The sequence below is a fragment of the Jaculus jaculus genome, chromosome X (genome assembly GCF_020740685.1).
Source record: "Jaculus jaculus isolate mJacJac1 chromosome X, mJacJac1.mat.Y.cur, whole genome shotgun sequence".
Classification (NCBI taxonomy): Eukaryota; Metazoa; Chordata; class Mammalia; order Rodentia; family Dipodidae; genus Jaculus; species Jaculus jaculus.
Window position 1 is genome coordinate 37,660,404 of NC_059125.1, and position 16,921 is coordinate 37,677,324.

General features: G+C 36.0%; 1 protein-coding gene across 5 annotated transcripts in view; it reads left to right on the top strand.

The window, feature by feature from the left end:
• Positions 1–16,921, top strand: part of Prrg1 (proline rich and Gla domain 1) — a 126,212-nt gene that overhangs the window by 94,791 nt on the left and 14,500 nt on the right. For all 5 annotated transcript variants that reach the window (XM_045141022.1, XM_045141021.1, XM_045141023.1 and 2 more), the window contains exon 3: positions 6,647–6,807. In XM_045141022.1, coding sequence (XP_044996957.1) covers positions 6,647–6,807 — 161 coding nt within the window. The remainder of the gene's footprint in view (positions 1–6,646; positions 6,808–16,921) is intronic.

A 16,921-nucleotide genomic window follows, 5' to 3' on the forward strand; every position in this document is an offset into this window, starting at 1 on the left:
TACTCTGAAAGAGATATGTCTTCTTTTGGGAAACATTGTAGAACTCTCTGATCAGCAGCTAATTGTAGATGTTAACCACATGCTGGTACTGGGAGTTACAGGCCAGTCCCAAGGAAAAGAAGGAAGAAAATGATAGGTAATATAAGAGAGAGAGGGACGGAGGGAAAGAGGAAAAGAATAAGATTAATCTTCATCATACCCTCTCCTGGGCCATGTGATTCAGGTATTCCCTCTAAGGACATGATGAAGGTTCAACCATTTAGTCTGTCTTTCAGGATATAGAATTTTATGGTACCACTGCCATTTGGGTCCACTTTTGTGTCCTCACTCCCACCCTTACCCTCCCCTCCTACCTCACCCTCCCTATTGTCCGGTCCTCGAGATGCTTATTAGGTATGTCAGCATCTTTGGCAGATTCAGGTTAGGAGCCACAGATGAATGAGACCATGCAACAATTATCTTTCTGCAATTGAGGAAGTTCGCTGAGAATGATCTTTTTCAGGTTCAACCATTTTTCTTCAAATTTTATTGTGTCATTTTTCCTTACTGCTGTGTAGAATTCCATCATGTAGATATACCACATCTTGGTTATCATTCACCTAATGATGGATATCTGGGTTGATTCCTGCTCTTAGCTATTATGAATTGAACAGCTATAAACATTGTTGAGCAAATCTCTCTGAACTGAAGTATGGAGATTTTAGGGTAAATGCCCAGTACAGTAATAACTGGGTCTGTTGGTAACTCTATAAACCTTTGTAGGAGTCTCTACATTGCTTTCCATAGTGGTTGTATCATCTTACATTCCCACCAAGAGTGAATGAGGGTTCCTTTTTTTTTTTCCACATCCTCACCAGCATTTGTTTTTATTGATTTTTTAAATGTTTGCTATCCTTACAGAGGTAGAGTGGAATCTCATAGTTGTATCAATTTGCATTTCCCTGATGACTAGGGATGATGAACATTTTCTTAAGTGTGTGCTTGCCATTTGTATTTCATCCTCTGAGAACTCCTTGTCCAGTTCTTTGCCCCATTTTGTGAGTGTGTTGTTTGACTTTTTATTATTTAGGTTTTTTAGTTCTTTTTAGATTCTAGAAATTAGGCCTCTGTCAGTTGTATAGCCAGCTAATTTATTTTTCCTATTCTGTGGGTAATCTATTGGCTCTGCTTTTTGTATGTTTGTCTGTGAAGAGACTGTTAAGCTTCATGAGATCCCAATGGTTGAGTGATTCTTTAAATTCCTGAGCTTCAAATTTATGGTGATTCTCCTATCTCTGCCTCCCAAGTACTGGGATTAAAATCATGTACCACAATGCCCAGCCTGGAACTTTTTATTTGAGAGAATTTTTATGATTTCTTTGATCTCATTGCTTTTAATAGATCGATATAAACTATCCCATCTTTGTTAAATTTTAGTAGGTCATATATATCTAGAAATTTATCCATTTCTTTAAGATATTGTTTTAGTTTAGTGGAGCATATGTACTTAATATATGTGTTTATGGTTTTCTGAATTTCACTGATACCTGTGTAATGGTGTCCTTTTGATAGCTATGGTGATTTGAGTCAGGTGACCCCCATAAGCTTAGGTGTTCTGAATGCTAGGTTCCCAGTGGATGGAGATTTGGGAATTAATGCCTCCTAGAGGCAGTGCATTGTTGGGGGCAGGCTTATAGGTCTTATAGCCAGTGTCCCCTTGCCAGTGTTTAGCACACTCTCCTGTTCCTATTGTCCACCTTATGTGGACCAGGGGTGATGTCCACCCTCTGCTCAGGCCATCATTTTCCCCTGCCATCATGGAGCTTCCTCTGGAACCTGTAAGCCAAAATAAATCTCTTTTCCCACAAGCTGCTCGTGGTTGAGTGATTTCTAACAGCAGTGCAAACTGGACTACAACAATATCCAATGTTATTAATTTGTGCCTTTTATCTCTTTTGGTTAGTTTTGTTAAGGGTTTATCAATTTTGTTTATCATTTCAATGAACGAACTCTTTATTTTATTGGTTCTTTGTATCACTTTTTAAAATTTCAAATTCATTTATTTTCTGCTTGATCTTAACTATTTCTTTCCATGTACTTGTTTTAGTTTGGCTTATTCTTTTCCCAAGGCCTTCAGGTATATCATTGGAATTTATTTGTGACCTTTCTTAATTTCTTAATGTAGGCACTTAAAGCTATAAAATTCCTTCTTAGGACTGCTATCATTGTGTCACATAGGTTTGGGTATGTAGTTTTTTCATTGTCATCTGGTCTAGAAATGTTTTAATTTCCTTCTTGATTTCTTCCACCACTCAGTACATTAGTATTGTTTAATTTCTATGGTTTTGTATGTGTTCTATAGTCTTCCCTGCTATTGATTTTTAGTTTAGTCCCATTATACTCAGAAGAATACAAATAATTGCTTCATTTATCCAATATTGTTTAAGATTTCCTTTTTGTTATAGCACATGATCTATTTTAGGGAAAGTTCCATATACTGAGGAAAAGAATGTATATTCTATAGCTTTTGAATGGAATGTTCTATTTTTTGTGTTACATCATCTAATACAGATGCTTCTATATTTACTTTTTGCTAAGATAATCTGTCAATTGTTGAGACTGGGATATTGAAGTCACCCACTACTATTATGCTTTGGTTAATCTGTGACTTTTCATCTCGCAGTTTTTGTTTAATTAAATTAGGTACACCCATGTTTGGTACATATATGTTTAGAAGTGTAATGTTCTCTTGTAGAATTGTTCATTATAAAAATCATTTTTATAAACAGTGAAAAATGACCTTCTTTACCTCATCTGAATAATGGTTTAAGTTATTTCATGTCAGATATTACAACAGCAACACCAGCTTGTTTTCTTGTCAATTTACTTGAAATATAATTTTTGATCCTTTCACTGTAAGATATTATCTGTTTGGAGAGATGAGTTTCTTTGAGGCAACAAATACAAGGATCCTGCCTTTTAATCTATTCTGCTAGTCTGTGTCTTTCCATTGGAAAAGGATACCATTAATATTCAGAATTATCATTGGCAGCTTGTTGTAGTTACCTAATCATTGCTGGGGCAACACACCCCACCAAAAGCAGCTGATAGGAGGGAAGGTTTTCATTTTGGTTTATAGTCTCAAAGGGAAGCTGCATGATGGTGGGTAAAACATAGAGCTGAGGCAATCACAGCAATAGGGAGATGGCTATAATACTCTTAAGTCTGCCTCTCAACAAAGCACATCTTCCATCAAGGCTCCATCTCCCAAACTGCCACCATGCAACATGTGGTGCTATATTATGACTAACTCCTAGTACCAATTTTTTCTTGTACTTATTGCTGCTGGGTCAAAACAACTGACCAAAAGCAGTTGATTCAAACTGCCACAGAGTTGTTTATTTTTTCCTGTCATTCTTGTTGGCTTTGAAATGCTTGATATTTTTCTATTCCTATTTTCTATTAATTATTTAATCATGGAGTATTTTTTTTTCCTGTGGCCTATTGTATATGCCTTTCCTTCTCTTGTTCAATGGATCCCTTAAAGTATTTTCTAGAGAGCTGGCTTCATGGCCATGTGTTCCTTTTACCTGTATTTTATCATGTAAAGTTCTCATTTCTCTTCCACTGACAACTGATAGCTGGCTGTATTACTCTGTGTTGGCAGTTGTTGTCTTTCAGAACATGAAATACATCACTCAAAGTTATTTTGGCTATTAAAGTTTATGTTGAATAATCTGCTATTATCCTGATGGGATTGTCTTTATAGGTAACTAGGTGTATCTCTTACTGCTCTCAATATATTTTCATTGGTTTGTGTGCTTAGTAGTTTAATTATAATAAGACAAGGAGAAGTTCTTTACTGGTTTTCCTTGTTTAGTGTTCTTAATTTTTCCTACATCTGTATTGCTGTCTTTACCCTATTTTGGTAAAATTTTCTTCTATGATTTTGTTGAAAATACTTAGTTATGCCTTTAGATTGAAATTCTTCTTCTGTCCCCTGAATTAATGAGATATCTTTATAATGCCCCAGATGTCCACTCATACTTTCTTATTAATTTGTCTTTCTTGTTGAAATGTTCCAAATCCTTCACTTGTCTATGGTTCCATTCTATTGATAAAACTTTCTATGGAGGTTTTATTTGACTTACTGTATTTTTTCCTTTCTAGTAATGCAGACTCTTTTTTTTATTTCTATTTATATTTCTATTATTTATTTATTTCTATTATATTTATTTATTTATTATATTTATTTCTATTATATATTCTATTTATTTCTATTATATTTATTTCTATTTATATTTCTATTTCCTCACTCATTCCTTGTATCAAACTCCTTATTTTATTAAGTTGATATCCTATGTTGCCCTTCAGGGCTTTGTTTTCTTCTTTGATTCCTTTGATTCTTCTAAGCATACTTCTTGTTGCAGAAGTTTAAGTACAGATGTTCTGTGACCATACATTTTAGGAATAAGGAGTTTAAGTAATGGCTTGTAGTGGAAATTTTGGGCAGAGGGGAAGGATTGAGGAGCCAGAAATTCTGTGGTAGATTGTAGGCTGCCAGCACAGAAGTGACAATTTGTGCTAAGTCAGCAAAGGGGAAGAAGAGAGAGTAAGAGTGGTAGATACAGGGGAGAGAGAGAAAGAGAGTGAGAGGGAGGGAGGGAGTTACATGTCTGAAAAGAAGATAGAAGCAATGGCACCATGCCTTTTATGTCCGTGTACTTGTGGCATGCCAGACTTGCCAGTAAGTAGAGGGGCTTCTGGGTTTGTGGGCTAGTACTTAAAGAAGGACACAGACTGTATAGATTCTCTGTCAAGTGAGAAAGCCCTTTGAAGACTTCATTTTAACCTCTGAGACTCCAACACTTACAATCGTTCTTGGAATTCAGTATCTGGTATATCTTTTAATCCAGTCACACTCAAGGTCATTTCTGTGGGACCCATGACTTTTGTAAGCATTATACTGTCTTTATATTTTGTGTTTCCTGTATAACTGTGCTGGGATTTTAGCATCTTGGGTTATTTCAGTGTTTAGATTTTTTTGTTTGCTTTATCAGCTTTGAAGCCAGGTTTCCTTTTTGCTTGTTTCACTTGCTATATCAGTCAGAAGTTTGAATTAGCTGGTCTAAAAGGTTGGGGAGTACATGGGAAGATGAGATACCTTGGCTTCCTGTTGGAGCATAAGGAATAGAACACCCTGGAATGCTTTCTAGAGGCACCATGGAGCAGCAGGTCCCCATTGTTCTCTCCCTCAAGTTCCCTAAATCTTGATCTTGATTATGTAGATGTAAGTAGGGAGTGCTCTCAAAGTTACTGCTGTTTCAGACAGGGAATAGGAAGGGGAAGTACTTCCTGGTGCCAGATCCTAGATCCTTGATGATTTATAACAGCTCCTTCCCTCCCTTCACATAGGTCTAACCTGGTTTGTGAATCTTGACTTTTGCAGAAAAGGGGCTTACCTTGTGTAAGTTGCCTCCTTTTTCCCCCCACAAGTTTCTTTGGCAAAGCTTCTGTCCCACCACCTTAGCTGCAAGTCCTTTTTATTCCTTTTTTTTTGACAGTATTGACACTTGAGCCCAGGGCCATTCACATCCTACAAAAGCACATTATCACTAAAATATATTCTCAATAAAATGTTTGTTCTGAGACATGGTCTCACTGTATAGTCCAAGGTGATGTTGCAATTGCTATAACTGTTGCCTAATTTATTTCAGTTGTACTTGTGAAATTCAAGTGTACTTTGAAAATTTATTTGAAATATCACTATGAAATCATGAAAAAGAATTTTGACAGTGAAATGAGTTTGGTATTTAAAAGAATCACTGTACCATATTTAACTTAATTAAATTTAAATTTAACAAAATAGGTCTTAGTATCCCTTTGGAATAGATTGTGGTTAAATGTATCTTTAATCTGTTATTTATTTCAGAAAGTCATAATGTCAGAAAGGCAGTCTTTATTTTACTATTTTGAAAAGTCTATAATGTGCCTTTATACTATGTTAGAAATATTTATTTATTTGAGAGAATACAAAAGAAAGTGAGAATGTCCACTTGCTACTTCAAATGAACTCCAGATGCATATGTTCACCTACCACTTTGTACATCTGGCTTTATGTGGATACTAATGAATTGAACCTGGACCAGTAGGATTTGTTAGCAATTAACCTTTAACCACTGAGCTATCTTCTCAGCCCTTAAGTTAGAAATTTCAATGTAATTTTTTGTAGATTCACTTATTTTTTAGTTAAAGAGACAGAGACTGATAGTCGATAGACTGGGTTTTGATGTGGTTTCTGCTGTCCAAGAGCAGAATACCTTGGGATATCCACTTACAGTACTGAATATACATAGTGCTATCTTTGTTACTATATTTAAATATCCATGGTGTTCAGGAATGTGCTGAAGTCTGAGTATAACATGGTTAATTATGTCACTGTTCCTGTCCAGAGTAACTTGAACTAAAAAGACATACTTAAATGATGAGAAAACTAGCAGAATGCCTTGGTTTGAAGTTAAGTATTACTCCACTCCCCAGTTCATGGAAAGAGGATTAGGATGTTTCCTGTGTTTTCTAAAGAGCATCTGCCATTTTTCTTCTTGTATATTAACTTCCCACATGGTCTTTTAATTACTTTTTAATGCTTATTATTATCTCTTTTTAGTTTTTCTCACAGGAGAAAGGGCCAATTCAGTATTAAAACGCTACCCAAGAGCTAATGGACTTTTTGAAGAAATAAGACAGGGGAATATTGAGCGTGAGTGCAAAGAAGAGGTCTGCACATTTGAAGAAGCCAGAGAAGCTTTTGAAAATAACGAAAAAACTGTAAGTATATTCAGAATTTTAAACATGTTCACAGATTTGTCCACTTTGTTGATGCGTATTTGAGATGTGTATTCCCAAACTGCATGAATTGCTGTCAATTAAGGATTATATTTGTGGAGAAGTCTCGAAGTGGTATCTAATAATCCATTTGAGGAGAACTAGATTCACTTCCCTGTGTGCTGATATGTCTTTATGAATCATATTTCCATGTGAGTATGCTTGACTAAGATTTGTTTAAGTGACAAGGCATCTAGTTCAAACAAGATGCCTAATCAGAGATAAGAGTGAAAGAAACTAATGGACACTGATAATATCTTGATATGTTTTACTTCTGGGATGGGGATGGAACTCAGGATAATATACTGGCCTCCCATGCTTAAGGATATAGGTTCCATCCACAGTACCACAGAAAAATTGATTTACTTCTCATGCAAATGTAGATACCTGTGGACTTGTTACCCTCATTTTACAAGACCACTTCCCTTTACTCAGACTAGGCTATTCAAGAAGAGTAAGGAAGAGAAAGTGCAAGGCAACCATGTAAACTTTACAGATGTGCTCCACAGCCTGATGTTATATCACCATAGGTAGCCATAGTGTAAAGATCTACTCCTGTGCACCATGACAATAATACTGGATGTGAAACAAGTGATGTCTGATGTGCTACAAGGACATCAAATATGTTGCAAGGACAGTAAGTACTTAAGAGTTCTAAGAAAAAGAGTTGGTTATTTTGTTAGGTAAGTAAGGTTCCAAGAATAAGAGAACAGAGCTCAAGGCAGTATGATAAGAGAGACATGATTGCTATATTACAGTGCACAATAAAAAAAGCAAAATTTATTTATAAACTTAATAAGCTGTGAAATTCAGTAGCTTTTACTGATTTACTTGGAGCTTATTATTATATATGGTATATATTATGAATCTTATTTTTTCCACATGGCTGTCCAGTTGTCAAAACATCTTTCAACAAAAAACCCTGCTTCGCTATAGTAATTTTAGTTGCTACATAAATAATTTGCCTATTTTATTTATTAGATAACTAATTTTCATATATACTTATTATATTTCTGGATGTCCTATTGTAGTGTATCTGCTTACAAAAGACAAGTTGCATGTTTTACTATAAGTATAAATTGGAACTAGATCTATCTTACATGGTATTCTTTTTTAGCAGTTTGTGAACTGTTCTTGTGCACCTATTTTTCCATATAAATTTTAGTGTTTACTTGTTAGCATCAGAAAAAAAAATACTTCATCAGTATTTTGTTGGAATTTTTTTCAGTTTGCACTCCACAAATAGTCTACTCTTAAAATGGTAAGTAGTAACTTCATCCATCTACCAAACTGCAGATCTCCAAGCCTTATTGCCATCCCTCATTCTTCTCTCTTTTGCATATTCCTCATTGCATTTGTGAAGTGTTGGTTCTAACATGAAAATATATTTGGAATCTAGTTACTTTTCTCAGTCCATCCACTTGTTCCCACTTGACATTAAAACTAGTAGTTTGGCTATAAATTATCCCCTACAGGCTCATGTGTTGAAGATTTTGTATCTACCTGATGGTAGTAATTTAGTAGGCACTGGAAACTTTTGAGTAGATAGAGCCTAACTGGAGGAAGTAGACCCTTTGGGATGTGTCCTTAAAGGTTATTTTTTTTTTTCCTGGCCCCTTCCTGAGATTTTAAAATTTCTTCAGCAATGATGGTGAGTTATACCTGTAGCCCTAGGTCTCTGGAGGAAAGGAGGATTGGGAATTCAAGCCCAGCCTAGATGACATAGTAAATTCTAGACTAGTCTGGATTATATTAGTGTAAACCTGTCTAAAAATGTAAATAATGCAGCATGCATGCTTTCTAGGCAATGGCTTCTTTTCTCCCTTAATGAAAGCCAGAGGGCTCAAACCACCTATAAGAAACTTCACAATTCCCCTTCCCTACAGGTATTTCTCACCATGTCTTTTCTGATAACCTAACCCTTAATGATTCTGTTGTGGTTTGATTTTTCCTCTTCAAACCTACACAGAACACATATCCTGCCTTATGGCTTCAGTACTTGCTTTTTGCTCTTCCAGATGAATAGGTCTGAGCTCAGTGATGGTTCTCAGAACTTTGTGCTACATCACTTTCTCAATAACGAACTATACTACCACAAATAGAAACTTTGACTCCTTTAAATGATATATTTTTGTTCATAGTACTTACCAACATCTTATATCCTTGTATTGTATTTGTTTATTATTTTCTTTCTCTGTACATCTGTTAGCCCTCTGATAGCAGCATTTCTCACTAGTTTGATTCATAGCTAATGTTCCTAGGAGTTCAAGCACATAATAAGGGCTAAATATATACTAAACAGAAGAAGTAACTAATGGATTGTTATATTACAAAGTGCATTTGTAGTATAAGAAGTGATTTTAAATTTTGTTCATGAGTTGGATGACATATGAACTTTAAAATAGATTTTATTATGTTAACTTATTACCTTTTCTGTGGTATAAATGTTGTCATCCAAAATTGCTTATGTAATTTCAGCCAGAACATTTATAATATTGCATGGCCAAAAGAGTTTCAGTCAACATATAATAAAATTTGTGCATTCTTTTTAAAATATATCTTATTTTTATGTATTTATTTGACATAGATAAAGAGGGAGAAAGAAAGGGAGTACACACACACAGGCATGCCAGGGTCTCCAGCCACTGCCACCTTGTGCATCTGACTTACATGGGTCCTGGGGAATTGAACCTGGGTCCTTTGGCTTTGCAGACAAATGCCTTAACCACTAAGCCATCCCTCCAGCCCAAACTTACATATTCTTTATCTGCTACAGAACAACTATTTCACAATAATGTTTGTTAAATGCAAATAAGGATCTAACATTGGATGACACCTCTTAATGTTGCCATTGATAGAAACAATTGCTTTTGCGATTTGCTTTCTATTCTACTTTTTATTACTCATTCTTTTGTTTACTAAAATTTAACACTTAGAACAGGTTTACTGACTCCAATGTAGACAATGTAAATTTAGTAGTTATCATTAAGTAGAAGGTTTATTTGTGATTCTGCACCTAATTTTGTACACAAGTCTAATATTAGAATGGAATAAAAGGTATTGTGTTTAGTAATCCTCACTTTCAGCATGTGGAAATTGGATGAGATTTATTTAGGTATTATCTGCTGAATCCCTACTGTGGAACACACAGAGAACATCAAGAAATGGATCAGGTGGTAGCTCCTCCTCATGATTGGTATCTGGAGAAAAGTTGTCATACACACAAAAGCTCATATAAAATCTTTGTACATCTTTATTGTAGGGCCTGGGCAGTACTGGGAGCCAAATCCATAGCCTTGGACATTCTAGGCAAGCATTATAACACTGAACTTGATCCACAGCCTCAAATTAACAACTTCATGTTTGTTTGTAGTTCCAGGGGCTTTGAACATGCTAGGCAAGTCCTCTACCACTGAGCAACATCCTCTTAATATCATAAATGTATAGAATCTTTGTCACTTTTACCTCAGTAAAACTGAAGTAGAAAAAATAAAACCAAACAGTAGTTAAGTTATCTGAATACCATTCTGAAATCATCTGTGAGAATCAGGAGGATCTGATTTGGCATCTCAGCAGCAACAAACATGACTGAGCAAGTATCTCTATACCCTTTTGTTCATCCACATAAATACTGAGATTATTTTTTCTAATTCTGTGGAGAATGATACTGGATTTTTGATAGAAATCACATTGAATCTGTCTAAAGCATTTGTAAGATGACCATTTTCATGATATTAATTCTTCTGATCTATGAGCATGGGAGATCTTTCCTCTTTTTTTGTGTCTTCCTCAGTTCCTTTCTTCAGTGTTTTAATGTTTTTTTATTGTAGAGGTCTTTCACTTGGTTTGCGATATTGTAAGCTTTTCTTCTGGCTCTTATAAATGAAACTATTTCCCTGACTTCTTTCTCAGACCATATTGGAAAAACTTCAGGATTTCCCAACTTAGTATGATATAAGCTTTAAAGTCTATTGTATATAGCCTTTATTATGTTGAGATATCATCCCTCCATCCCTAGTTTCCAGTGTCTTAATCATGAATGGGTGTTATTGGCAAAGGCCTTTTCTGCCTCTATTGAAATTGTCATGAGATTTCTGTCCTTAAGTCAATTCCTGTTATTTATTTCATTTATTGATTTCTGCATGTTGAAACATCTCCATATCCCTGGCATGAAACCTATTTGATTGAGGCAGATGATACTTCTGATGGTTTTTTGGAGGTACAATTTGCTAGAATTTTATTGAGAATTTTTGCTTCTAAGCTTGTCAGGGATATTAATCTATAATTTTCTTGTTGTATCTCTGACCTTTTTTCATTTAAGTAGTCTAGTAACATTTCCTTGTTTTTTAATTTTCTGAATAACTTGACAACTTATGTTTTTAGTTCTTTTATAAATGTTTGTTAGAATTCTACAGTGAATCCATCTGGGTCTGTACTCTTTTCTTTGGTTGGGAGGCTTTCAATTACTCCTTCAGTGTTGTTAGATGTTAAAGTTCCATTCAGACACTTGATCTCTTCTGGGTTTGGTTTTGGTAGATCAGTCAGTTAATTCATCTATTTCTTCCAATTTTTAAATTTTGTGCAATATAGGTTTTTAAAATATTTCCTTATGATTCTCCCAATTTTGCTGTTATGTGTTGTAATATCTTTTTCATATTTTTTTTCAATTTATGTTGATAAATTTGGCCAGGGGCTTATCATCTTGTGTATTTTTTTTAAAGACCAGCTCTCTGATTCATCATTTTAAATTATCATGTCTAATGTATTGATTTATGCCCTGATTTTATTTCTTTTTGAGTGATATATTTAGGTTTAGATTCCACTGTCTTCTTATGGATCATTAAGTTCTTTATTTAAGGTCTATTTCTTTTGTAATGTAGGTATTAACATTAAACTATAAGTTTCCCTCTTAGGACTTTCTTCATTGTGACCTAGAAGTTTTGATATGTTGTATTTTCATTCCCATTCAGTTCTAGGAATATTTGTTTGTTTTTGGTGAACCTGTAAGTTTATTGGAGTTACTTACAGTGCAGGGTAGGGATTGCTTACAGGAGCAATCGATGACTCAAACATAGCTTTACCATGAGAAGTCTCATCCCATCCTTAATGACGGCCTCCCCATAGCTGCTTAAACTCAAAGGCAGCTAGCTACATTACCAGAAAGCCCACCACAGCATAGGTGAGAACTCATGGAAGCTGCATCTCTGGGGCACACTGCACCACTTGCAAGCAGCTCAGTCAAAATTTTTGAACACACATCATTGGCAGACCAGTTCCTGGGAATTTTTTGTTTTTCTTTTTGCTTTCTTCAATGACCCATATACTGTTCAATAGTATGGTGTTCAATCTCCAGGAAATTATGTCTTTTCTGTTGTTTCTCTTATTAATTTCTAGCTTTATTGCATTGTGGTCAGATATAAGAAGTTAGAACAATTTTCATAAATTTGTAGGGACTTGGTTTGCTTCCTAATATATGACCTATTTTATAGAAAGACTGAGCTGCTGAGAAAAACATGTGTTCTGTTTAGATGATCTATTGATAATAGGTTATTAACATCACCCACTATTATTGTGTTAGGATTTATTTCTGATTCATTCTCTAGTAGATTTTGCTTTATAAAATTCAGTGAATTTATGTTTGGTTTGTATGTTTATGAATGTAATAACATCTGATTAAATTGTTCCCTTGATGAGATAAAGTGACCTTCTTTACTTCTTTTGATTGTTTTTGGTTTAAAATCTGTTCTGTCAGATATTAGTGTAGCCACTCCTATTTATTTCCTACTTCCATTTTCTTGGAACATCTTTTTGTACCCTTTCACCATAAGGTGGCATTTGTCCTTAATGGAAAGTTGGATTTCTTGAAGACAGCAAATGTATAGGTCCAATTTTCTGATCCAGCTTGTTAACCTCTGCATTTTGATAAGGAAGTTGAGTCCATTGATATTCAGTGTTGTAATTGAGAGGTGTGAGTTAATCCCTGCAAAGTTGAAGATTTTATGTAGTATTTTCTTAATCTTCATGTACTTTCACAACTATTATAGTTTGATTTTTCCCCTTTCTATAGCCTATTGAGTATGCTAATTATCCTCTTCAGTATGTATTCCATCTAGTATTCTCTGTAGGACTGTCTTATTACTCATATATTTTTAAAATATTTATTTATTTATGTATGTACAAGTACAGACAGAGAGTGGGTGAGTATGGGCATGCCAGGACCTCCTGACACTGCAAAAGAGCTCCAGTATGCATGCACCACTTTGTGCATCTGGCTTTATGTGGGTACTGAGGAATCGAACTCTGGCCATCAGGCTTTGTAAGCAAGCCACTTCAACCATTGAGTCATCTTTTTAGCCCTTGCTCATATATTCATAAAGCTGACTTTTATCAAAGAAACTCTTTTCTTTCTCCTTCATTTATAAGGAACAATTTTCCTGGGTTAAGTAGTTTTGGTTGGCAGTCTTTGTCTTTCAAAATTTAAAATATGTCATTCTAAGCCCTTCTGGCTTTTAGAGTGCCTATTGAAAAATTATATGTAATTCTAATGGGCTGGGGCTCTCTTAAGTAAGATTCAGAAATTTTTCTTCTATAATTTTATTGAAGATATTGCCAATGCCTGTGGCCTGTAGTTCTTCCACTTTTAGTGTGCTCATGATTCAAATATTTGGTCTTTCTTTTTCTCTATGTTTTTCATACTTTTTTGTACTTGTCATTAACGTTGGCTTCTTATCTATTACCTCTGTTTTGTCCCCGATCCCCATTATACTCTTCTACATGTGTCTGCATCCTGACCTCTCTCTCTCTCAGAAATGACCTGAGATATTCAAGACACATAGAAAAGCTAACATTTAAATAAAGCTTTATGTTATAAATTCAATGATATTACAAAACACTCCCTAATTGACATGTGTCATCCTCCAACTTACAAAAGAATTCGACTAGTTAACTAGAAAGATAAAAGGAAATCATGATGAACAAATAGAACTAATTTGGAAGGAAAAAGAGATACAGTACATAAAACAGAAGAGAACATTGCCAAAAACTTCACATTCTCAGAATTGAAAGATGATAAGTTCATAAAATGAAAACTGGCTATGACAATATTAAGCAATAAAGGACAATTACTTAGATGATATGAATATTATTGCAAAAATAGAAATTCAATAATGTCCAGTGCAGCAATTACATTTGCATTGCTGAAACAAAATACTCAATCAGGGCTAGAGAGATGGCTTAGCAGTTAAGGCACTTGCTTGCAAAGTCAAAGGACCAAGGTTGGATTCTCCAGGACCCATGTAAGCCAGATGCACAAGGGGTGCATCCATCTGGAGTTTGTTTGCAGTGGCTGGAGACCCTCAGTGCCCATTCTCTATCTGCCTCTTTCTCTGTACTTCTCTCTCTGTCTCAAATAAATAGTATTTTTTAGCTTTTTTTTTTTTTTTTTTTTTTTGGTTTTTCGAAGTAAGGTTTCACCCTAGCCCAGGCTGACCTGGAATTCACTATGGAGTCTCAGGGTGGCCTCGAACTCATGGCAATCCTCCTACCTCTGCCTCCCAAGTGCTGGGATTAAAGGCATGCACCACCACACCCGGCTAATAAATAATATTTTTTTAAAAAATTAAAATATTTTTTAAAAGAACACATGACTAGAAGTAGCTTATAGAAGGAAAGGGCTTATGTCCAGATTTCAGTTTTGAGTAGAAGTTTCATTATGGTAGGGAAAGTATGGCAAAAACAGACAACAGGGCTTCACATCTTGTCACATTAGTAGGAAGGAAGAAACAAGAGTAAGCCAGTCATCTATGATGCCCATTGAGCCTGGAGTAATAAATTCCAAGGCCTACCTCCACCAACACAACTTTCCAAACAGTGATCCACTTCCCCAAGACTCCACCAGCTAAGAACCAATATGAGGCTTAATTGCAAATACTGGAGGCTATGTGGGACATTTCATTCAAACCACCACAGCCAGACTGCAAGGTTGTCTAGGTAGCCGTCATAAATCATTTACTTTTGCCTACTTGTAACTTCCCCTAACCTCTCACTCAGAAATGACATGAAATAAAAGAAGTGGAAGGAGAAAAGAGAAGCAGTAGGGAAGAAGTAATCATCCAGACTTAAAAACTGTACTTTAGCTGGGTATAGTGGCTCATGTGGTTAATTTTAGCACTGAGGAGGCTGAAGTAGGAGAGTTTCTATGAGTCCAAGGCCAGCCTGGGCTATAGTGAGACTCTGCCTCAAACCTATATCCTCAAAATAAAATAAAACTTTGCTCTTTATTCATAATAAGTATTAAAAATATGTAAGTTAATCACTACAGAACAACCTAGGTTGCTGAGAAATTTAAGACTCACCCCCGGATTCTTAAATAAAACACCTGACCTCTGACCCTTAACAGATCATGCCCCTACCACTGCCATTCCCCATTTCCACTGTTGTCTCAGACTGGTGTTAGACAAGCCTCAGACCCTCTGGCCAGGCCTTCCCAACATACTACAGGGAGTTACCTTGAGGGCTCTGCCACCATCAACAACACTGCTGCCCACCATTTCATAGCCAGTATTGGCTACCCACTGATGATCATGCCACTTGCTATCATGGCCACCAAGCCTTCTCAAGTGCATCAGAACTACCACCCACAGTGTAAAGCTGCCATCAACAGCCATATCCAGGTGCTGCTCTATGTCTCCCACATCTCCTTGTCTATGATCTTCTACTGTGACATTGATGATGTAACCCAGGGGCACTTCTCATGCTTCTTCCTGAGAAAGTCTCATGAATGGTCAGCAACCACCAAAATGTTCCTGGAGCTTCAGACCCGGAATGGTGGCTGCATCATTTTCTGTAACACTGAAAAAAAAAATGACCATGACAACTGGGTTAGTGGCCTTGCATCAGTGGAATTACCCTCCACCTGAAACTGACCCTCTTTCACCACTTACTGGACCTATACTAGATGGACACCAAAAAAGATGATGCACATCTATGCAGCTTCCTGAAAAGCTATTGTCTGCAGCATCAGTACCAAGTCATTGAATAACTGGGCACTGAATAACTGGGTAGTTACATAATAAACCTGCACCAGACACCAGATGGGAGCCACAGGGATGGTATGACCAAGTATATCTTTAGCAGGCTACACCTGGATGACATCAACAAAAACTGATTTAGGACTGTCTCCGTAGTTGTATGTCTTCCCTGAGTCACCAGGCTGGTCAGCACATTCCCCTAGTTTTTCCTTTACTTTTTGCAATAAAATTACTTTGTTTTCAGTAAAATGAAAGTGTCTGCTTGACCTTTATGTACAAAAGTGCAAACGTTAAATTCTCACTTTTAAAGGATGAGAGAAGATCTCCTTGCAGGTGTAAAATGAGTATCCAAGAGATTCTCCAAATATCCTTCCCTGGCCTTCTTGCAGTTGGAATCTTCAATTGGTGGCGGAGATTGGGGATTATAGTCAGTGCCCATGTAAAAAATACCAACCAACATACACTATTCTTAGAAACCATGTAAACATGGTGGGGAGGTCTGGTGGGGTATGACAGGGTGTGTAGTCTCAGGCCTTAGTGTTTGTGGTGATAAGTGTGACCACATGTTTCTTTCCTAATATATCAAAAATCCTTACGTTACCTCCTTAGAAGGGTTGAAAATCCTGAAATCATAGATGAAGATACTATCTGTGCTATTGACTTAAACTATAAATTCCCACTAAGTACTAAGTTCATGACCTGGATCTTATAAATCATATAGTGGGGTGGGCAGAGTTGAAGCTAGGAGACCAATTACCAACTATATAATGATAAGAGAGAATTTATTAGATGTACTTTTAGGATCAAATGCTGGGGTTTGCTACAATGGCCATTTGCATTTGAAGAGCTGGAATAACCATTGCTACTCAGAACAAAAGGCTGGAAACCTATAAAGAAGAAGGATCAGTGAAGCAACCTTTGCCAAAGGATGAAAGCTTGAAAGGCCCTCCATACAATCAAAGTTCTGAGGCTGGAAAATCTGGAGTCTGATGCGTGCGGGCAATTATAACAGCAAAATATGAAGACAA